This window comes from Thalia democratica, chromosome 8, assembly GCF_965202585.1.
Source record: "Thalia democratica chromosome 8, ktThaDemo2.hap1.1, whole genome shotgun sequence".
NCBI lineage: Eukaryota > Metazoa > Chordata > Thaliacea > Salpida > Salpidae > Thalia > Thalia democratica.
Window position 1 is genome coordinate 29,730,686 of NC_139172.1, and position 23,997 is coordinate 29,754,682.

Genomic DNA, 23,997 nt, shown 5'->3' on the forward strand with positions numbered 1-23,997 from the left:
GTTTCAGAAAAAAAAACATACTAGAAAACAATATTCTAAATCTATTAACTAAAATATTTGCATCTCAAAAATAGATAAGAATACTTCACAGTGGGCTGGCAAGTGGCCATTGACTATTTTCGCGACTAAACAGTTATAGCATAATTTTTATTTACTTGTTTAGAGCGGGGTTTCGTCTTTTAAAAACTGGGTTTGTTTCTGTTCTGCTTAAAGTATACTAAAAGTTATGTAAGCTTAAATGTAGCCTAAGTTTGCATATTTTAAGTTTAAAAAAGCCTCGAAAAATGCTTAAATTTTTGTCAAAATTAAGGTCTACATCTACTGTTAAAAAACACCTTAAAAGCTTTTATAGAAATACTTATTTTTAAGTTTTTTCATTTCTTTGGTTTAGTGTTAATTGACAAAATTCAAAATTATTTGAATATTTAGATGCAAAAGTATATTATTTCTCATTTAAAAAATCATCTGATATCGCCGAAAATTCATTGATGATTTTCTGGCAATTTAGGGTATTCCTCAGGGTTAATTTTCTCAATTTGCCACCTTAGAACCAACATAATTTTTTTTTTAATACTTTAGTAAAAATGACAAGGAATCTATATACAAATTTACAGAAAAATCTGTCATGTGAAATATAACTATTTTTTTAGGGTTTTGACAAGCGATATTTCTATTAAAAAAATGATATATTATTCTATCCCTGGTTTTTGACTATGACAAAAAAGACCATTTTGTATGTTCTAGAAAGTTCTTAATGTGTATAGATTCACTTACTTTTGTTTACAGATCATTTAAGCTCCAAGAATGATGAGAACAGTTAGTATTGGTCAAAACATGGTAGCTTAGCATATGTTTTAGTTATTGAAATATTTTTTTTTTAATTTTTTAGCGAATTAAAGGTTTTCTTGAAAAACCGTATCCCACAGGCCATGGTGGAACTTTTACAACAGGTAACTTAGTCAAAACTTTGCTAAACACCAATAATAGGACTCTGCTGACGAAGCATATTTCTGATGTTAGTTTAAAAGAAAACATTGACAAAATTATTTTGTATGTTTCCATTATTTTATGCCTCATAAATTCTAACAGAAAGATTAATGTAGAGAAATACTCAGTTTTATGTCAAAAATGGTGCTGGTCATGTCGGTTAAATATTAGTTTTACACCAACTGCGCATACTGTTTTTGCACATAGTGCTGAACTAATTGAGCAAAACAACGGTAGAGGTTTGCTAAATTACACCGAAAGTGGATTGGAAGCTAACAACAAGTTTCTAAGACAGTACAATATGAACTTTTTAAGGAACACTTCTCAGTATGAAAATTTAACAGACTGTTTATATCGATTATGGGACAAGAGTGTCTACGATGTTAACAACACTTTAGACAGACTGAATTGCACTCATTGTAAAGAAGTTGGACAAACTGCGCGAAGTTGTTTGCAGCTAAATGAAAAAAATTCATCCTGTATTTCAGAACGGAAAACGTTGTTACATATGCTTTGTGCTACTGAATAGAGTGTTTTATTTATTTTAGAGACTTAATTTCAAAGAAGTTTTAAGAACTTACTGTTTGACTTATATTTTCTAATAAATTTAAAGTGCTTTTTTTAATTACAAGCTAAATTATTTTGTATTTTGCACTGTTTTGCAAAGAAAAAATGTTTTTATTGTTCAAATTGTTTATGGTTTTTTTCTTTTGATAAACTAGTACAAATGTAACGTTATTAATAATACAAACTTTGATATACAAAGATCAGCATTAAATTAAAAATAAACTGTATTTAGAGTATAGTTTCACCCGGCTTGATATTGAAAATTCATTCATATTTAAACTAAAATGGGAGTAAATAAGACTCTCTTGAGGTTACCAACATTTTTTTCTTTTTTTTTTCAAGTTTCTTTCTTTAAAGTTTCATTACAAATTAAAATTTTAACTATTTTTTAAATAAAAACAAACATTATTCTTATTGTAACACTAAGTGTAACTTTAAATTGTATTATAGTGCTTTTAATGACAGTTTTATGTCAATAGCCGCTTGATCCCCGTTTTCAGCCCACTGTGATACTTGTTTAGTTTTTATGATTTTAAAAAAGCCATTATATTTTTGGAAACAATATTTTTCTATAATACAACTTTAACCGTCCTTTGATAAACTTCACTTTAGGAAACTTTAGTAGATCAATTAAGTTTACATGAACATTATCTGAAATTTTTTAATTGTTTCAGTTTTATAAATATAATAATTTTAATAAGAACCAGTTTGTAATAGCTCGGTCAGTTTTCAAACTAAAGATTCTTAATAGCTAAGAGAAGAATAAAAAATTAAGTTAATACTATAATATTTTAATAAAATAGTAATGCAATACATACATAAGTTATAAAACTGTTTGAATTAGAGTGCTTAAAACAAAAGAGCTCAATTATAAAAATTATATTCAATGATTGTTACTTTAGCTGACACTGTTTCTCCTAGGACCTTCAGAGTTCTTTAAGTAACAATAAAATAACACGAAGCACACAAAAATATATAGTAAGGTCAAGTAAATAGTCATTGAAACTATTTATTTAAGAAGTATAAGCGAAATTAGTTAAATGTAAAAATAAAACTCATAATATACTAACATTATTAAAAACTTAGGATGATATAATAAACAAAAAATTTTAACAGTAAGTAAAAGTTTGAAATAATTAGATCTAAAATGGGGGCACTTGGAAGTTAGTTTGAGTGTTTTTGCTTAGTTTTCATTTTGCAATTAATTAATTTCCCTCATTTTTACTACAGTACATAATTTTAATGACTTATTAATTACTTAAACTTACTATAAAATTTTGTGTGCTTCGTGTTATTTCATTGTTACTTGAGAGCTCTAAAGATCCTTTTAGGAGAAAAAGTGTCAGTAAATCGTTGAATAACATTTTGATAATATTAAAATATAAAATCAAGTTCTGAAAACAACTACAAACATGTATATAAATATATAAACATAGTTTTTAAAAAGAGTATTTACAGTCCAAAATCTTTAAACTGTAAAAATACGTTACTTATTTCACAAAAAAAGTTTAAATAAATAATTATTTTAAAAACTTTACCTTCGAATTTTATACCCAGTCGGCACTAAAAGTTTTTGTATAATACAGGGTTGCCACTCGTTTTTTCAAGTTTTTTTCCAGGTTTTCCAAATTTCTTCCAGGTTTTTAAAAGTAGACATTTTTGGGTCTATTTTAATTAATTCATATATAAGAAACTGTGTTAAATAGTATAAAAACATTGAAAAGATACTGTAAAGTTACTTTAAATATATTTTTTATTAAAAAAATTTTTGATGATGACAAAAAAAATCATATTCATACGATAAAATTTTTTTGTCAAATCAAAATTTTACTACTAAAAATGTTAAAATTATTAAAAATTCCAGGTTTTTTGATCAAAATTTCAGATTTTTTCAAAATTTCTCAAATTCCAGGTTATTTTTGCCTAAATTGTCGAATTCCAGGCTTTCTAGGTAAAGTGGCAACCCTGATAATAATAACAAATTTAAACTGTGCTCTTTCTTTATGAGCATCCTAACACACAGAAACATGTGTTAGTGTAAAATAGAGTACTGTTAAAATTTTTTATTACTATGTATTCCAGTGATCTTGCTTCACCAAGATTTTATTAGCAAACGCTCAAATTTATATTTTGAATGGTTTTTATATACTACTTTAAAAACGAACATTTACTTCTATCCGAATTGAATGATACATGAAGTTGATACACTTAACTGTAATTCAAATACTAAAACAACCTTTAAATAACAAAAAAGGTCTCTTATGAATGTTAGTATTGAGATGGTCTTGAAAGCTTTTTGAGTTGAACGTTGCATCATCGAAATCTAGTGGTCGGCAAAAGTACAAAACAAAAATTAAAAATTTTTTTTTTTAACGCATTACATATCTTTAAGGACTGTTTCTAAAAACAGACATACAATTCTGATAAAAGAATTTAACATTATTAAAGTTAAATAACTAACTGTGTTTTTAAGCAAGAAATTATGTAAAGATTAAGTGTTGAAATATGTTTAAAATTTTCAACTGCTTATATCGTCATAATTAACTTAAATATACACAATTTACTATTTCGTGTAACACAATCGAAACTTGAAAAAGATTACAACTAAGCGAAGTGGGAACGGGTCAGAAAAGCACGGGTGACACTTAAGGACAGAGCAACACTTCAGCACGGAATGATACTTAAGCACGGTGTGACAATTTAGCACAGAACTTAATCTGCATTTTTTTTCCCTTAGCTTAAATTACACTAGGTACTGTAATGTTTAAAATTTAAAAACGAACTATGCAACATGTAAACTGAGAGTTAAGAAGCTTAAAATGAGTTGCAAGTTTAAGCTTTAGTTAATACTTAAACAAACGTATATAAAAAAACTTTATTAACTTGTTTTACCATTTAGTTTTAGGTGAAAATCTTATGATTTTTTACTTGAATGTTTTTGACATAAATCTAAACTAATAGATGTAGCAATAAATACAAGCTCTAGGATTATTAAAACTTTTTTAAATGTTTCAACTAACTTTAATAAGGCTAAACTTTAAGCGTAAGTTTTATATAAAAAGTGAGGTGTATAAAGAATAATTTTTTTATTCCATTTTAAGCCCATAGTAAAAACTTTATTCAAAATTTTTTTAACACAATATTTTTAAAAGTGTTAGAACTAATTTTCACAACTATTCGTTTGTTAAGTTAATTGTTTTGGTAATTAAACATCATTTAAATGACCATTTTAAACAATTTTATATTGTTACGTGCTAAAATGACGCTGTGCCGAAGTGTCACTGTGCCAAAGTGTCACTCTGTGCTAAAGTGACGGGTGCTTTTCTGACACCTACCCAACCGAAGTTGTGTTTTAAAATTAAAGTAGTAAAAGTAACAAACCATACAAAACTTGAATTTAAATTTAGCAGCATACTGGAAACATTTTTTGTTAATCGGTAGTTCAGATGAACATTAGAAGTTGTATAAAAAATCACTTAAAAAATAACAGTTTACTTGAAGAGGTCGCAATTTTTTTTTGCTACCGAAACCTGGTTGTAAATAAAATATCTAATTTGCACATTTCTATTAAAAAACAACTTAAAAAACTTTTGTATAATAAGTATTGTAGCTACTAAAAGCCATAAAAGGTACTGAAAAATTTATAATTTACAATAAAAACATAAAAGTAAGTACAGGATAAAATTACATACAAATATGAAAATAAAATAAACTTAAAAGAGCAAAAAAAATTGACTGATGTCAAATCTTCCATCTACTGCAGTTGACCAACTTCCAGGGTTGCCAAATGATTTCGGCAAATTTTCTCCAGGTTTTTAAAAGAACCTATTTTTTGGTCTATTTTTAGTTAAGTTAATTTTTAGTTTAAACTAAATTCAAGGTTAAAAACTGCGTTAAGTAGTATATTAACAATGAGAAGATACTGTAAAGCTATTTTAAATATTTAAAAAAAAAATTGATAATGACAAAAAATCTTTATCTTTATGAATGATTTTTTGTGTCAAATCGAAATTTCACTACTTATCACGTTGAAATAATTAAAAATTCCAGGTTTTTAAGCCTAAATTTTCAAATTCCAGGTTTTTTGGCAACCCTGAACTTCAGTTGTTGTATTTCAACGATGGACCTTGGATCCAGGACACTTCTTGACAGATCTAAAAATTAATTTAAACGTATTAAATTAGTATACATTACTGAATATAATAAAATTTTTACATTAATGAAAAAAAAAAATAGCAGTTTTATATCTAAAACTAATTTTACTAGTTGTTAATGCAAAATATTGGCATAAATTTTTCTAAATACTACTATTAACAATGACTCTTATGTGCAATTTAGTTTTTACCATAAACTTGTTTTTGCACAACATAAAAACTACAAATAAATTATGTTAGCTTTGTAAAAATTTTTTGGTACAAACGTATGGATGGCAATTTATTTTTTTTTTACCTTCTCTTTTTTTATGCAATTAACTTTTAAATCTTCGGAAATTTTCTTATATTATTAGAAAAATACTACTACAACGTTTTTTAAAACCAAATTTAGTTTATTTTTACCACAAAAAAAAAAGAAAAATTACACAGAAACTTTTTACAATTCGATCGTTTATTATTAATTTTGTATCAGACTAAGAGTTTTAAAACAGTAGGAAGAGATTTATTCATAAAAAGATAATTTATTCCTATATTTTTAAACTTGGCCTTTCATATGAAACTTATTAAACTATATATTTCAAACTTATGCCTAAGAAACAATTTTAAATTAAAAAAAAAAAGAACAACAATTAACAAAAAACTTTAAAAAGAGAGTAAGTGTACAAAAGAGCCTAACCCCCCTCATACCCCTTCAGTTCATCCAAAAATGTTTGTTTTCGCTAGATAAAAGGAAAAATATAAAATTATATATTTTTAATGTAACAAAGGTTTTTAATAATAAAAATCTTATTTTTGATGTTAGAAATAAATTAACTAGTTTTCATCTGTTACTGGCTTTTAAGTGTACTTGATCGTTTTTGTGAAAAACTTGGATAAAATTTTGTCAACTTGGTTAAATTTCGTATTTTATTTTAAAATGTTTATGTTTTACAAGAACTTCGAGTTTAATGATTTCATTTTCAAGTACAATGATAAACAAAGCACTTTGGATTATTGAGAAAATGAAATAAACTTTCTCTTAATACCGGAAAAAGTAAACATTGCTCAATGCCGTAGGCTAACTATTGATAATAATGATTTAAGAATCAGTAAACAAACACAAAACTTAAGTGAATAACAATTATAAGAATTAGAAGTATTGTAAACATTTTTAAGAAAAGCGGAAATTATTAACTCATTTACGTGAAAATTTTGGTTAACAAAAAAAATTAGTAAGTAATTGTCTAAACGAAAATTAGAGTTTAAAAATTTCAAAATTATAGAGCAACTAATTTCCTCAAAATAAAACTTTAGTCTAACCTAAGTAAATTTAACAATAGCTTACCATAGTTCAAGAACTTATCTAAGATAAACTAAGTACAAAATTTTAATTTTTAACGTTCCTAATCTTTAAAAATAATTCAAAGGATCCTAAGAAAACTATGATTACGTTTTGTTTAACAGCAAGCATAAATTTTTAAAAACATGACTTAAATAAAAATTATGATGGTAAAAATATTCTTAAAATATTTTCTCTTAATTTAAATGTTAAATAACATAATAATTTTAGCTCTAACCAATCAAATTAAGAATGACACCCATTGAACTTACTTTGTAAAAATTTTGCAAGTCAGGCAACAGAGGAGCAGTTTTCTCTGACAAACGTGGCAAGCTTCGGTGAACTCACAATCAAGCATTATCTGATGTGTTGCTATGGTAATATTTTCCGGATTTTCATCTGTGTTGTGATTGGGCAACTACTATGATGTCACAAAGACCCTCACCAAACTCTGTAAAGAGAAAAATTCTAAAAATTGAATTCTCTTAAAATATACTTCTTTTCAAATGATAACAAAGAAAAACAAATACAACTAAAATTCTCAGTATGCTTTGAATAATCATAATATATTATACTAATAAATTTATTGAAACAATTTTAATTGAATCTTCGTTTACAATAAACCATGTTAATTAAAATAGCTTAAAAGTTTACAGTTGCAAGATTGTTGATTAAAAATAAAATTCATTTAAATTAAATACTGTTTTATTTTACACTATGTCCACTTTGTACAATAAAAGTGTTTTAAATATAAATTCATAAAGTACACACATAATGTGTTTACAACATATCAAAATAATTTAACATTTATATCAACTTGCTGTAGCAACATTGTGTAACATAAAACTAAACTTGATTCGAGCTTTATACTGTTTTAATTTTCAAAAGGTTCAGCACAATTTTTTAAACATAAATTCATAAGGTAGATGCAGATAAAGTCCTCATGTAAGGTTATCATAAAAAACTAATTATAACATTAACTGTTACTAGTTAACAGAATCTATTACACCGATTTAAAAAAGGAAATCAACATCATAATGATAACAACTTATGGACATTTAATAAAATTTAATTACTTATTTAAAAGTTTTAGAAGCGAAAAAGAGATCTTTTTTTTTTACTTAAAGAAAGAATAAATTTTATACAAAATGTTCAATATAATTGCAGTAGTTAAATAGAATTATATTATCCATTCTCTAGTTTAGGGGTCGGCAACGTTTTTCAATCAACGGGCTGGATCCAGAAATATTTAGTCTTTGGCGGGCAATTATATAACTAGTTATTTACCGTATCCAGTATCCGGATCCAGCCTGATAATGGCTTTTTAGATCCGGATCCGACTGGATACTAATTTTAAATAAAGATCCGAATCTGGTGGAATTCAAATTTAAACAAAAGTTTTGGATCCGGCCGGAATTTAATTTAATAGATACGGTTGATCAATTTTTTTAAACTATTCAAAGTCTTAAAACTTTCTCAAGTTTGAATTATATTGAGACATTTCAGATGTTTATACAATGTCTATAAATAGAATTGACATGGTAATTGACAAGGTACATATATAAAATATCGTACTTAAATAAACACTTTACTTGGGGTAATTTGACAAAGGATATACCAACTAACTTAGAACAACACAAAATATTAGACAAAATAGTGTATTTATTAGTACACATTAATTTGAAAAGCAATTTTTAAACTTGCTTATAAAGTCAAATTCTTACAGTTTTGTTTGTAAAAATATGATACAAATTTTTTATAACAGTACTGACCAATTGAGGGCCTGCCATTTTCACTCTGCGGGCCGTACGCTGCTCACCCCTACTCTAGTTGAACTATTGACAAAAATTGTTGAAATGATTTGTTTTCTGTGATTTAATCTCATTTCAAAGGTGGTTTAACTTTGCACAAAAAATAAACTTTCAGGCTGGAATGACCGACAACAAGTCTGAATGGGGATAGGTCGGTAAGGTGTTAATGAGTTTGTAAAACTTTCTGTTGTATACTTTGTAACTTTTGCTTTTTTAGACCGAGACACTGGTTTTACTGCAACAACTACAGAGTATTACTAAAAACAACAGGGTGTATGTAATTGTGTGTTTTATTTTGCAATACATATAGTGAAGGTTTGAGATTATTAACTCGTGACCGCCTGAGACTCCTTATCTGCTTATGACCAACCCTCTGGACCCTTTAATGCTCATATCTGTCATGGCCCACTTTAGAAACCCTGAAATGGACCTTACACAAAGGTTTGATGGTACTACCATGCTTTGAACCCAGTACCTAAATTATATAGCTTTCCTTACCACTAGCCCACATAGCCACATAATATAATGGATAATTAGTACTTATATATGTTTTGCACTAAATAATTTTTTTAATACAACCCATTTTTAGCTACATGCTTTATTTTTGTTTGCGAAACATCATTTAATAATCTAAGCTTTTGCAATGACAATTTTTTTCATAACTAATTTATTTTATTAGTTAAAATAAATATTTTAGAAAATTTCTAGTTCAATTTAATTTATTTTAATGATTTTTACATCAAAAAGTAGCATGTTACTAAACCTGGGTTGTCTTGGTTAAGACGTTTCTTTCTGTTTATACTGGATAACTAATTATATAAAAATAATTTTTGAGTTACTTTGTTAAGAACGTACTTAAAAACTGTTTTATAAGCTTTTAACTAATAAAATATTAGTTGAACTCATTTGGTTTTGATTGATCATATTTAGACTCTGGAAAACTGAAAATATGTATAAATAAAACACTTACTGTATGTACTCATAAATATAAGCTATCAAATATCGTTACCGAGTAATTAAATTGTTACTTCTTTTCGACATATATTTCCCATAAAATCGTCACACGCTGGAGTTGACAATAATTGTGGCATATCTTCAAAATAGTGTGACTGTTTGGATAGTTTTTTCTTGCTGAACTTTAAGTTATTATTACACCTAAAAATTTAGCTGGTTCTAATTAAAAGGTAAATATAAAACTAGAAGGTAGTAAAAGCATTAAAGTTATTCTAATAACTTTTGAGGAACACTTTATATAAATAACAATTTCTTTTAATACAACAGTTGTAAGAGTAATTTAAACCCAATAAATATCAAAAATAAACTACTTGCTTTTCTAAAACTTTTATAAACATAGAACCACTCTAAAAAACCTCAGACATATAAAAAAAATATAGATTACAAGTTCAAATAAAATTTCATCAAAAAATTCATACCTCGTATTTTAACATGTAAAATCAACAGCACCTCAAATAGGTTTTATTTTTGTTATTTGTATATAGATTGAAAACATAATCAGAACAATAACAGCTTTATACTAATATAGTATTATAAAATACCATATAAATATCCAAGTATGTACACATCTGTACAGTAAATACCACAAAATAAAACGATTTTTGTGAAACTAAAAACGTGCACATTTACTTAAAACAAAAATTAAAGTGAAATAAAGTTTAAATTTATAAGAAGCTATTTGTCGAAAAAAAATTTCAGCACAGCAGCATACCTATCAAACATGTAAATTGAGGTGAGGTTAGAAAAATGACATGATTTTTAAACAGGTAAAACTTTTTGGCAATCCACTATGGGCAGAAATGTATCTTAAAAAGTTATATTTGGTAAAAACATCAGCTAAAACTTTAAAATAGACTTTAATTGCAAGTTTTTTATTCAAACAAATTTTTCAATGAAGCTAGAATCGACCTATTAAGAAAGTTTCTAGTAATTTAGTAAACTAGTCTAATTCTTACTTCAAAAACATCTAAAAGCAAACTAAATGCAAATAATTTACGAAAAATAATTTAAAAATCAACTAAAATAGGCAAATTAAAGTCAAAATCAAGTATAAAAATGTTATCAACTTTAAAATAGATTTCTTTAAAAAAAAAGTCATAATAAATTGCCTAAGTGTTTAGCTATACCAAAATAAATGTTTTATCATAAACTTCACATTGCTCAAAATGGCAGTTTAAATTAATTGAAGAGGTTTTTTGCTAATTTCATGTCAGAATCAGGTTTAGGTCTAAAAGCAGTTTTTGGTTTAGTGACAAAGTTCTTCAGTGGTGTTGGCGGCATTTTAACTATAAGTTGCTTTTTATCTGGTGTACCAGAAGATGTCTTATTCGAGTCTTCAATTGCAGCTTGCATATCTTTCCTGAAAAGAGCAACATCTTTACTTTTTACAATTTCACCCTTCAGAATTTCACTTGCGTTTGGCCTCTCTGTGTGATCACCTTGTTTCATCCAGCTTACAGTTTTAGCAAGATCTCCGTCTTTTTTGAAGACTTCTTCACTTGCCAGATTCATGACGCACTCTCCCAGTGCAAACACGTCAAACTTGGTCAGCCTAACTGCCCTTATGCCGAGTGTACCGAACTCTCGCGCTCTCGCCGCCGAGCAATCGAAATTGCACAGCTTGAAGTTCCAGTCGCCGCCGAGGAGAATGTTGTCCGGCCTCACACCCAAGTGCACGACGCTTTTAGAATGGATGTGCGACAGCGCTTTGCAACAGTCGGACAGCAAAAGCCAGTGCGGGTCGGTTGTCTTTGAGTTTTCAAAGAAACGTTTCAGGCCCTCGCATGAAAACCTGCACACTTCCATCTGCACGAACAACCTATTGTATTCCACCCAGGCACAATGAAACTGCACAACATTCGGGTGCTTTCCCAACACTTCGTGATGGAAGATACCCTCCACTGTTGCCAAATTGCTTGGCATCACCATTTTAATAGAGCTCTCACCGTGATTTTCACACACTGCTTTGTAAGTCACGCCAAATCTGCCTCTGCCAAGCTCTGACATATTTGAAAAATTAGTTTTAAAATAACTGGACGACCAATCAGTTGAAGTGTGAAGGACTGTTCCGTGTATGCTTTTGTGGAAGGAAACTAACTTTGCCTGTTGAGTGTTTGTGCCAACACTCTGCAGGTTGTTTAAAATTGAAGTACTCTGAGACATACTTTGCATTGCTAACAAATCTGGTGTTACGGAAACAGACTCGTAAATATTGAAACGAACTGGTTTTCCATCATCCAGCACAGGAGAATTTTTGGAAGCTGAACTTGAGTTTTCCAAACTTTCCAAATCAATGAGTGGATCAGAGTTAAATGAAGTTGTATCATTTTTAAAGGTAGTTGCAAAATAATTTTTTGTATTTAAACTATAATCTTTATTTTCTTCTACAGGCAATTCTAGTTTCAATGGAAATATGTCAGGTCCTGGTTGAACATCACCTGAATCAAAAGAGCTACTTGATGAAGAGTCGTTGCTAATGTTCATGATACTACTATTTAAAGCAGCTCCACCAGTTTTTCTTCTAAAATTAAAAGACTCAACAGTTGTCTGCGGAAATTTAGGTGCGCTGAAATAATCTGAATCAGAAAAATTAGAAGTATTCAATTTTTTTGGTGATTCAGGTGAAAACAACCCTTTGCGAGGTAAACCAGGCAAAGTTTTTCTGTTCAAATTTGAACTGTCTGAACTGCTTTTTACGGATTTAAATGGCTGATTTGGTTGGATCCACTTGCTCGCATCTTTATCATTCTCATTGTTGTTTTCACTACTGAGAAAAGGAGAGTTGTTTTTAGAAAGCAAGTCTCTATTCAGATTTCTCGGTGTGACAAGTTTCTCTCCAAAAAGTGGTTTTTTCCTGGTGGGGCTGTCTGCTTGACCACCTGCATTGCTGTCATCAAGAATGACCGGAGAAAGGAATTTTTTCATGTTTCCGCTTAAAGGATGCGTTGAACAAGACAGCGAGTTTGCTTCTTCTGGACTGTCAATACCACTGGAAAAGGAAGTTGGAACCACAGGAATTTGCTTTTTTGACTCGTTGTTCACCTCGAGTGTTTCATCAATGCAATTTTCTTTATCCTGTGCAATGAAATGATCAGATGATTAAAAAGTTATAAAAATCATGCAAGTTAATTTATAGCATGGCTGGCTAAAATGAATATTAAAACTAAAAATATGTACTTTTGTTAAAGCTAAATGCTTCTGTGTTCTCAAACAGAAATATAAAACAAAACTATTTTCAAATAGGAACTACTAAATGTTTTATATTTTATTTTAATAGTAATTGAATGATACTTGTATTGAACAAATAAAAAAATCTATGTATGCATAATCTTCATAAAAACAGCTTTGTAACAAGTGCAATGTCAACTATTTGTCATAGGAACGGGTCAAGATTGCAAAAAGACAAAATTGCACGAGGGGAATAAATTGCGCGAAGACAAAGTTGCACGAAAGGACAATTTTGCACGAAGATACTTTTGCATGACCGGACAAAATTGCACAAGGAGACAAAACTTCACAAAGACAATTTTGCACCAAGGGTCAATTTTGCAAAAGTTACAATTTTGCACGGAGGGTCAACTTTCATGAGAGTAAAAAAACAATAGAAAAAAATACATACATAGAAAAAAAAAAGAAAAAAAACTAAACGATAAATTAATAAAAAATAAAAAATAAAAAAAAGGTTACTGACGGAGGTTAAGAGTGATAGTAAAAATAAAATAAATAATAACTAATAAAATTATTATTAGAAAAAATATAAAATTTAATAAATAAAAATAAATTAAATAAGAAAAAAAGCTACAGTGATAGTAAAAAAAAATTATATAAATTAAGAAAATAAAAACAATTAAAATCAAAATCAAAAAAATATATATAAAATAAAGAAAAAAAAATCAACCGAAGCAAAACTGTCTGCTCATGCAAAAGTGTCTACGTGCAATTTTGACTTTGTGCATTTTAGTCCCCTTGTGCAAAAGTATCATCGTGCAATTTTGTCTGCTCGTGCAAATTTGACACCTACCCATTTATCATTAATGTATACCAAACCGAAATATCTAAAAATTGGCTGATCTCTTGTCAATTGAATTCTATATTTAGCATAATTTTTGATGATATTGAATTTTTAAGTCAGGATTTTTTTAAGAGACAACAAAGATAAAGCTGCATGCATTAATTGCTTAACATCAATCTAAAAAACAAGCCTTAAATATGTTATGTTAAACTAGAGTCTTGTTGAGTTCAGTTGTTAATTGTACGTCTGCTTTTAAAAGCAATTTTAATGCAGTTTAAATTAATTCAGGGTTGCCACTGATTTTCAAGAAATTTCTTTTAGATTTTTGAAAGCACTTGTTTTTTGGTCTATTTTTAGTTTATATTTAAGTTTAAGGTTAAAACTGTGCTTAGTAGTAGAAGAACACTGAAAAGATACTGTAAATCTACTTTGAATAGGTTTTTAAATAAATAAAAATTTAATGGTGACAAATAAAAAACTATCTGTAAGATTGATTTTTTGTTTGAAATAAAAATTTTACTATTTAACATGCAAAAATTGTTTAAATTTCCAAGTTCTTCCAGGTTTTCTAAGGATTTTTGTTCAAAATTTCAGGTTTTTTTTTGAAAATTTCTCAAATTCCAGGTTTTTCTAGGTTTTGTTATGTGTTATTTTAAAATTATTTTACGGAACCAGTAGCGGAATTATAAAACTAAGATGTTGCACATTACTTTACTTATAGTTTTTTAAATTAATAAAACAGCAAAAATACTTTAAAAGTTTTATAACACTGAACCATTTAAGTTTATTCTTATGGATATTTTATAGCAAACAGTAATATATAATTTATTAAAAATATATATATGCTATTAGGTCTATTATATTTTATAAATATAATAATATACTAATAAAACAAAGAAGTTAATCACATTAAGGGTGTTCATCACATTTTTTATAACTTGATCTTATTTGAAGAGATTGAATTAATTAATTTACAAGTTACTTTTTACATATTTTTAATATTGAAAATAACTTATGATATACAACCAGTTAAAGTCAGAGAGTGCAATAGATTTCTTTTGGGGGGAGGAAACTAAAACAGCAAACAAATTTAATCACTAAAAAACTATCTACTCCTACATTTTTAAAAAAGTTACTAAAATTTTTTGGAGAGAATCCTAGCAATAATAAAAATATCTATACTAATATAATTTAAGAATTTTATATAACCGAAAACCCCAAAAAATATGATTTTTATTAATAAAAAAAAATTATAGTGAAAAATTTAACAATTCCTACAGAGATTTTTCTAAATGTTGCAAGGAACTTTTCCTAAAAAATCAAGGTATTTATATAATGATCAATAACATAGTAAAACTTGTACAATGTACAACTGCATTGGTTTAAAATTACTTTAAATAAGTAATTGACTAAAACTTAAATATAACATGCTTTCAATATTAAGTATGATGCCCACAATAATTTCAAAAACCAAAAAATATAAGTTAATAAAAATGTATTGCCCTATTAATTAACCCTTTATGAAAAGTTTTTCGATTCTTTTCATGATTTAACTTTTGAATACAGTAACACTGATGGGCATCAAACTCAGGAACTTATGTTCTATAAAATGCCTTACTACTAGGCCACTAATTAAATTAAAGAGTAAGGTAATTAGTGGTATACATATTTCTTATTAAGTTTTTTTAAAGACAAGCCAGTTTAAGCTACACTCTTTATCATTGTTTGCAAAACATAATTTAATAAAACCATATAAGAAAGTAAACTTTTGCATAAGTTATTTATTCAAAACAAGTTTTAAGTTCAGTATTATTAACATACATTAATTCATATCCTAATTTAGAAAACTTCAAGTGGTTTTCAGATTATCTAAATCAGGGTTTCAACTAAAATTTTTTTTAATTTGATAGGGAAATCCATAAAATATAGCAAATTTATAGGGAAAGTATCAAAAATAAACAATGAATTTTAAGCAATGCAAAAACATTTTTTTGGTAAATAAAGTAAAATATGTAATTATCAGTTTATAAGCTCAGTCTAAATAAGAAATTTACATAAGTTTAGGGGTTTATGGGCTTTAATTTTAGTTGAATAAGCATATATAAGATAAATTGTGTTTAATACAAATAACAAAAAAGTCCGCTAGGTGGCTCAACAATGTCATAGTTTTGTAAAGAGATTGCAAAGATTTTGATTGACTTTTTTATGTGCTTTTCACCTCTCGGTGTTACGTTTTGGCTCACAAATTTCAGTCACTGAGCAAAAAATAATAATTTATAGGAATCACGAGGGATTTTCACTTATTTTTCAAATTTTTCTAGGTATTTATTTAAAGGGAATTTTCAGAACATTCCAAATTTCTAGAGATTTATAGAAATTGAGGGCATAGGGGAGAGTAAAAAATTATTTTTGAAATTTGATCATATTTTATGAATTTTTACTAAGCTACAAAATGCTTTTTACAGATTTTAAAAGTTCAAAATAGTTTTTGAGATATAGCCGGTCAAAGTCAGAGGCAACAATAGGATCTTTATGGGAGGCGCAAACTGAAACAGAAAATAACTAGAAATCACTAAAAATATATCTCCTCCTACGTTTTTTGAGATAACTACCTCAAATTTTCAGGAAATGTTCCTTGCAATAATTAGAAAATTTGAAAAAAATAAAAAATAAAAACTGTTTTTTTGTTTTATTTTTTTAATAAATTTTTTTTTTTTATTTTTTTTTAAATTCCTTTCAACAGAATTATCTAAATATTTTAAGAAAAATTCCTGAAAGTTTGAGGTAGTTATCTCAAAAAATGTAGCGGAAGATAGACTTTTAGTGAAATAGTCTATTTTTGTTGTTTTAGTTTGTGCCTCCCATAAGGAACCTATTGTTGCCTCTGACTTTGACCGGCTATATCTCAAAAATTATTTTGAACTTTTAAAATCTGTAAAAAGCATTTAGTAGCTCAGTAAAAACTATACTAAATAAGATCAAATTTTAAAAAAAAAAAGGTGTTTATCCCCCCTATGCCCTTAATAGGGAAGAAGGAACCCTGTTAAGTGTTTAACAGCAAACAATGATATTTTACAAAAACTGGGTTGTCTTTGATTGAAAGTTTACATATATTTACTACTTTTATAAAATGTTTAATGTAATATTGCATGTTTTTAGTTTATTTCAAGAGTAACAATCAAAGGTCTCAACTTGAATCTAAAGGGAAAATTTCAACCTCTTTTAGTTCACAAATTTATTCATAAAACAATGTTTCAATCAGTTAATCAATTAAAGTCTTGAGATTCTCCGTTACAACTTACTTTTATTGAAATAGAAAGTTAAATGTAATTCTAACATTTATTATAATTTAGACAGTGGGAAATAGAGTGGTATTTAAATAGATTTAGATAGTTCAGAATGCAAACTAGTATGACTTTAAATTCTGTTTTAGAACTGCAAAAGTTTGACTTAAGGTTTCTTAAGTTAAAACAACATTTTAAAGATGCAAATATGATAACAACTTGTAATAACTTTTTAAATTTTATATTTTCGAAATTTATAACTAACATTTTAACTTCTGTAAAAAAAAACAGAACTGAAACAAATTAACTTAATTTTTATGAATATACATTAGAAAATTTATTTTCAAAAAAAAAAAAATTCCACGTTTAGATCTAGTCAGAACACTTTTTTGATTAGCAGTTAAATTATTACCTCCTTTTTGCTGAAAATGTCCCTGCAATTCTTCACCATGGGAGTTGAGCAAACAGGCGGTAGAAAAGAGGCTTTTGCAAGAATGTCATCTTCTTGCACATGCTTCCTTTCATCATTTTTGTTGCTTTGTTTGTTTTTGTTCGGTTCTTCTTCTATCTGTCGTCCAAACCGACTCATTCTTGCTGATTGAACTTAAGTAATGGAAAAATAAACAAAATAAAGCTGAAAAATACATTTGTTTAGCTTAGTATAAGTATAAGAAAACTAACAAAAGAAGAACCTTTACAGAAATACTCAAGTCACCATTTGTCTTGTTTTTCTTTAAGACAAAAAAGCAATACTGTAATTGTTTTTTGAACCAAGTTAAATAAGCATGTAAAAATATACATTAAATTTTACCAAGTAGAAAAATAAAGGATTTTTTCTTTTAATGACATTTTATGAAAAGTTTGTTGTTTGACAGTATATCTACCTTATATACAAATTGGAACTTTTATAAAATGACAAAAAAATCAAAATATAAGTAGAGTACAACTATTTACAATAGGAGTAGGCAACATATAGCCAGCAGGTCAACTTTGCCTCCAAAATACTTTTAATTTAAAAAATAATTGTACTCAATAATTGTTAATTTATAATACCTTAACTTTTTTTACAAAATTTGGCTTTTTCAAGTTGCTTGTAAAATTGAAAAGAACATTTTCATAAAACATGAAGTAAATTGCTTTGTAAATAAAAGATAAAATAGATTTTTAGTAAACTTTTTGAAATTCATAATACTTCAGAAAGATTGGCCTTAAAAAATGTTATTTAATGTCAAGTACACACTTTTACAATCTGTGAAAGTTGGATCTGACAATAACAAAAAAGTATTGCTATTCTTTGTTTGCAAAAGGAACAGCAACTCTCATTAGGGTATATGTACCCTATACTCTGATGAGCAAATAAAATATACTTTCTATAAAATGATAAATCTCATGGTCAAAAAACTAACCAAAAATAATCAGCTTGTAATTTTGGGCGCTTTTAATGCAAGGGTTGGATCTGATCAGGACTCTTGGCTCCCTGTCAAGGACATTTTGGTTTTGGTGAAATGAGTTTAAATGGCCAACGCCTTTTAGAGTTTTGTCTTAAACAGAATCTTTAAATGACCAATTCATTTTTTTAACTAAAACCCAGTATAAAGTATCTTGGAGGTTAACAGGTATAATATGCACAAAGGCACACTTTTACACAAAGGGAAATTTTTGCACAAAGACATTTTGATACAAAAAAACTTTTGAACTAGGTCACTTTTGCACAAACAGTCATTTTTGCACAGGAGTAAGAAAAATAAATAAACAAAAACTGTAATTCAAAAACAAAAAAAGAGAAAAAAATTAATTAAAAAAGGTTAATGACCAAGGGTAAGGATTAGGGATAACAGTGATAGCAAAAATAAAAAATAAAACAAAAAATAAACTAACAAAACAAAGAAGAAACAAAAGTTACCATTTGAGAGTAAGTGCTAGGGGTAACAGTTATATTAAAGAAGAAAATATGTTTTTAATAAAATTTATAAACCAAAAAATAAAAAATAAAAATTATTGACCGTTTGTTAAGGGTTATGGCTAATAGTGAAAGTAAAAATTAAAAAAAAATTAATCAAAAAAAAAATGTTCAACCCATGCAAAAAAGACCCCTTGTGTAAAGTTGACGTTGGGCAAAATTGTCTTTGTGAAAAAATGTCCCTTTGTGCAAAAGTGACACGTTGTTCATAAGTGCCTTTGTACAAAAGCGTTTTTGTGCGTATTTGACCATTTGTGCAAAGGTGTCACTTTGTGAACATTAGATTCCAACCAATCTTTGAGACACTCTCATTTCTTTAAACTGGCAACAACTAGATCGAATCCTAGTGAGACGCAATTGTACTAATGATGATCTTCTAACTAGATTGTAAAAATAGCAATCATTCTTTGTTTTGCTGTAAAATGCATTTTACAAAATGTTATTGCACAATTCTAACAACTTAATTCAGATATTTTGACTAAATATTGGAGAAATGCATGATGGAAATTATTAAAAGGTTTTCAGCTCTGACACCCTCTATCATTTTGTCAGACACATCTGCTTTTGAGTTTTGGTCTAGGATCCACAAAAGTATATACCATAATGCCTTGAAATCTTCAGGAAAGCACAAACATACCAACAAAGACTGGTTTGAATAAGTATCAATGTGTTACTTCCTTTATCAAAGATAAAGCAACAGGCTGATTTTGATTATCAACATGACCCAAGTTGCACAAGTCAAAAGAGACTTTGTAATACCAGAAAAATTTTTCAAAGAACTGCTAGGAAATGCTCTACTACGTTTTGGCAAGATGCTGCTGACAGGAGATACTAAATCAGTCTTGAAGGAAAAAAGCAGTTGGACCAACAAAAAGTTAAGATCACCTTAGCTATCAAAAACTGGAGAAATCTTACACAGTAGAAATGAAAAGTTGGGTATATGGGTTTAATAATTTTCCCTTTTGTATTCTACACAGAATATCATTGTTTGTGATGCACTAAACAGCATGACTAGACTGTTAATAATGTATGACCTGGATTGCAAACAAACTACAGAAGAACTCAGTTAAGCCATTGGTATGATGGCTTGTGGAAACCACTAGACAATGACGGGGACTTGCTTGAAAATTGTAAGCAGGGTTGTTAAATTTTTTGATAAATTTCTTCCAGGTTTTTTTTTTCAAGTACATGTTATGGGTCTATTTGTAGTTTAGAGTTAAGTTTAAGGTTAAAAACTGTGCAAAGTACAGGGTTGCCACTTGTTTTTTTCAAAAATTTTACAGGTTTTCCAAATTTCTTCCAGGCTTTTAAAAGTATATATTTTTGGTTCTATTATTAGTTTAGAGTTAAGTTTAGGCAAGAAACTGTATTAAAAAGTATAAAAACATCAAAAACATACTGTAATGCTACTTTAAATGTTTTTTAATAAAAAAAAATTTGACAATGACAAATTTTTTTAATTTATATTATATATATTTTGAGTTTATTCAAAATTTTACCACTGAACATGTGAAAACTTTTAAAAATGCAGATTTCCAGTTTTTTTTCAGTAATTTTTGTTCAAAATTTTAAGTTTTTTCAGGTTTTTTTTAAACTATTCAAATTCCAGGTTTTTCTAGGTAAAGTGGCAACCCTGTAAATAGTAATTAACAACATTTTCTTTGACAGGGTTTCCAATTTTTTTGAGAAATATTTTTTAGATTTTCTTAATTTCTTCCAGGTTTTTAAAAGCATACGTTTTTGGGTTTATTTTTAGTTTAAATATAAGTTTAAAGTTAAAAATGTGTTAAGGGCATAGGGGGATGCACCTTGATTTTTACAAGTTGACCTTATTTTAAAGAGTTTTATCTGAGCTATCAGACATATTTAACCGCTCGAAAAAATTCTATAAAAATTTGAGATATGAGCGATCAAAGTTGGTGACCTCAATAGGTTCTTTATGGAAGTCGCAAACTAAAAACACAAAAAAAGACCATTTCCTTAAAAATCTATCTCCTCCTTCATTTTTTAACCAATCTTCTTCAAATTTTCACAGAAAGTGTATCATTGAATTTTAAAAAGATTGAATGCTAGAATTTTTCAATATTTCTAAAATTCCAACATTCAAAGTCTTTTAAACTATAAAAGGAACGTTATCTGAAAGTTTGAGGTCTCTAGCTCAAAAATGAAGGAGAAGATAGATTTTTAGTGATTTTTTAAATTTCCGAGAAAACTGACCCTGAAAAATTTGAGGTCCATACATTTGTATCGGAAACTTTTTGTAAAAATTACAATATTTCAAAAGTTAAATAAGATTTTTTAATTCTATAAAAACTGGCTTGTAGATTGTACTTCAAGCTTTCATATAAGATCATATGTTATTTTTAAAGAAAAAAAAAAATGTTGGACCCCCCTATGCCCTTAAGTTGTTTTAAAAACATTGAAAAGATACTAAAAAGCTACTTTAAATACGTTATTTAATAAAAATATTTTTGATGATGATGAATAATTTTTATTTATATGGCATAAGTTTTGTGTCAATATAAATTTTACTATTTAACATGTAAATTTGTTTTTGAAATTCCAGGTTGTTCCAGGTTTTTTTAGCATAAATTGTCAAATTCCAGGTATTTCCAGGATTCATGGGTTTTTGGCAACCTTGATTTTATATGTATACATGATATATAATTTAAGCTTTCAAACTAAGACCTATTTTAACTTTAAAAAATGTTAGACCCTCTATGCCATTAATAAGTTGATTACTTTTAAAACTTATCACTTTTTTTTTAACTAGTATGTATCAAAAACATGTAAAAAAGCTAATACTTAAAATCTACTAACAGAGTTTCCCAATGTGGGTCAGATATCCATATCAGATAATAAGGAGGTCAAAAACTGCTAAAGGAGCAAAGGGGGGGTGTGTGACTAGTAAAGAGGCTATAACTTATAGATATTCAGGAGTTCATGATGATGAGCAAATTTAAAAATATCTTAGGCGTATTTAGGGGAAGTTTTAGAACTTAAACTAGCAGGGATGTAGCTTGGTAGTTTCTGCAAATCTACAGAAATGTATACTTATGTACAAAAAAAACTTGCTTTTATTTCAGCTTGAAAAAACTCTGCTTTCTTAGCTTTTAGTATTCATTTATACTTACTTATGCACTCCTGAGAGATAATTTTGACATATGTGTACTCTTTGGCATTTTTAGTGTCTTAAAAATTAAATACATCCAAATTGTAACATTTAGCGCATTAAAGCTTTAATTTGTCAAAAAGCTGAATTGCAAAATTGATTCTAACGGAAGCTGTAGCTTCAAAAATAAAAATCATACAATTATAAGTTACAAAAATTTACACAAGTTGTTGTTACTTTTGACTATGTAAAATGTTTGAAAACAATATAAATGTTTTTGAGTTAAATTGTGATTTTTTTATAATTATTCTAAATGAATGTTTTCATGGTTTACACAAGTGGTATGACATAAAGAGTTATAGGGGTGTAGAGAAGTTAAATGGCCTTGTATACAGTTATCACTTGCACTTCAACATTCCATTTTTGATGTATTAACATAACTGCATGTTTTCATAATTAAATTCAACAACATTAGATGTAACTTAAATTGCTTTGTTCCGGCTAGGACGTTATCACGCGTTATTTCAGATGTTTTAATTTTTGCAGATTTGTAACTTTCTTGAGCTAGCTACGTCCCTGCACTAGGAGGTTAAGGAAAAACTGGAAACTTTCACTAGATCACTGCTTCCAAAATTGAGCTATTTTAGAAATTTGGGGGGAAATAAGTTGTAGAGGAGGCCATCATAGTACATTTACACTAGATTTTCTAGAGTACGTGATCGAAGGTAAAAAAAAGTTTAAAGGTACAGGACATTAAAATTGAACTATTATAAAACTAAAATTGTTTCAAGTATTTAAATTTATGACAAAGATTAGCAATAATTTCTACCTTTAAAAAAAAATGTTAGTCATTATAACATTTAAAAGTTTTAATTGTTTGAAGGTGAAATGACAAGCTTTAAAAAAAATTTAAATTTTTCATTGTAATATCCTGGTCAATAAAATATTCATGGTCTAATCTAATTACCTAGGATGATGTTGCACCAATATCAATTTGAAAATATATAGTGTTTGATGTCTTTTTTAACCATAATTTTAGGATAAAAACTCATATTTTATAAATACATAAATAAATTTAACTCATTTATCATGAACTGATAAAACTTAACTATTTAATAGCTTTTATATTACAACATAAAGCAATTATATCAATACAAAAATCAGGGTTACCACTCGTTTTTTTCAAATTTTTTTCCAGGTTTTCCAAATTTCCTCCAGGTTTTTAAAAGTAGACATTTTTGGGTCTATTTTAAGTTTTAAGTTAATTTATAAATAAGAAACTGTGTTAAATAGTATAAAAACATTGAAAAGATACTGTCAAGTTACTTTAAATATGTTTTTATTAAAAAAATTTTTTGATGATGACAAAAAAAATCATACTCATAGGATAAATTTTTTGTGTCAAATCAAAATTTTACTACTAAAAATGTTAAAATTATTAAAAATTCCAGGTTTTTTTTTCAAAATTTCTCAAATTCCAGGTTTTTCCTGGTTATTTTTTTCTAAATTGTTGAATTCCAGGTTTTTCAAGGTTTTTCCAGGTTTCCAGGTAAAGTGGCAACCCTGAGTTAAGTAGATGGGTTTCATACTTCTCCAGAAGGAAAGTGGCAACCCTGAAAAATTTATACTGATTACAACACTAAAACGTAAAATAAATCAAATATTTTAGTTTATAATAATAAATTTAATTCTTACCATCTATTCATATAGCTTGTTCAAAACAAAGTATTTTTCAGATTATTATATAGGGCTAAAAACATTTACTTTTAGCCTAAAAT

General features: G+C 27.5%; 1 protein-coding gene and 1 long non-coding RNA gene across 2 annotated transcripts; both read right to left on the minus strand.

Annotated features, from left to right (window-relative positions):
* Positions 1 to 5,558: 5,558 nt before the first annotated feature.
* On the minus strand, positions 5,559 to 9,986 carry LOC145843356 (uncharacterized). Its single transcript, XR_014370228.1, has 3 exons — positions 9,847 to 9,986; positions 7,299 to 7,477; positions 5,559 to 5,708 (listed from the first exon to the last, which is right to left on the minus strand). It is a non-coding gene; the product is annotated as an uncharacterized LOC145843356 (long non-coding RNA).
* Positions 9,987 to 11,030: 1,044 nt separating this feature from the next.
* On the minus strand, positions 11,031 to 17,736 carry LOC145843125 (uncharacterized). The gene is made up of 2 exons (XM_082950585.1): positions 17,560 to 17,736; positions 11,031 to 12,926 (listed from the first exon to the last, which is right to left on the minus strand). Exons 1-2 carry the CDS (start codon positions 17,734 to 17,736, stop codon positions 11,031 to 11,033), a joined length of 2,073 nt encoding a protein of 690 aa, XP_082806711.1.
* Between the last annotated feature and the right edge of the window lie 6,261 nt (positions 17,737 to 23,997).

What these genes read in the sequence shown, in the direction of transcription:
- LOC145843125 (XM_082950585.1), bottom strand. Translation starts at nt 17,736, where the DNA reads ATGAGTCGGTTTGGACGACAGATAGAAGAAGAACCGAACAAAAACAAA. An exon ending in ACATTTTCAGCAAAAAGGAG is followed by an intron (nt 12,927 to 17,559) that starts GTAATAATTTAA and finishes TTCATTGCACAG; the next exon opens with GATAAAGAAAATTGCATTGA.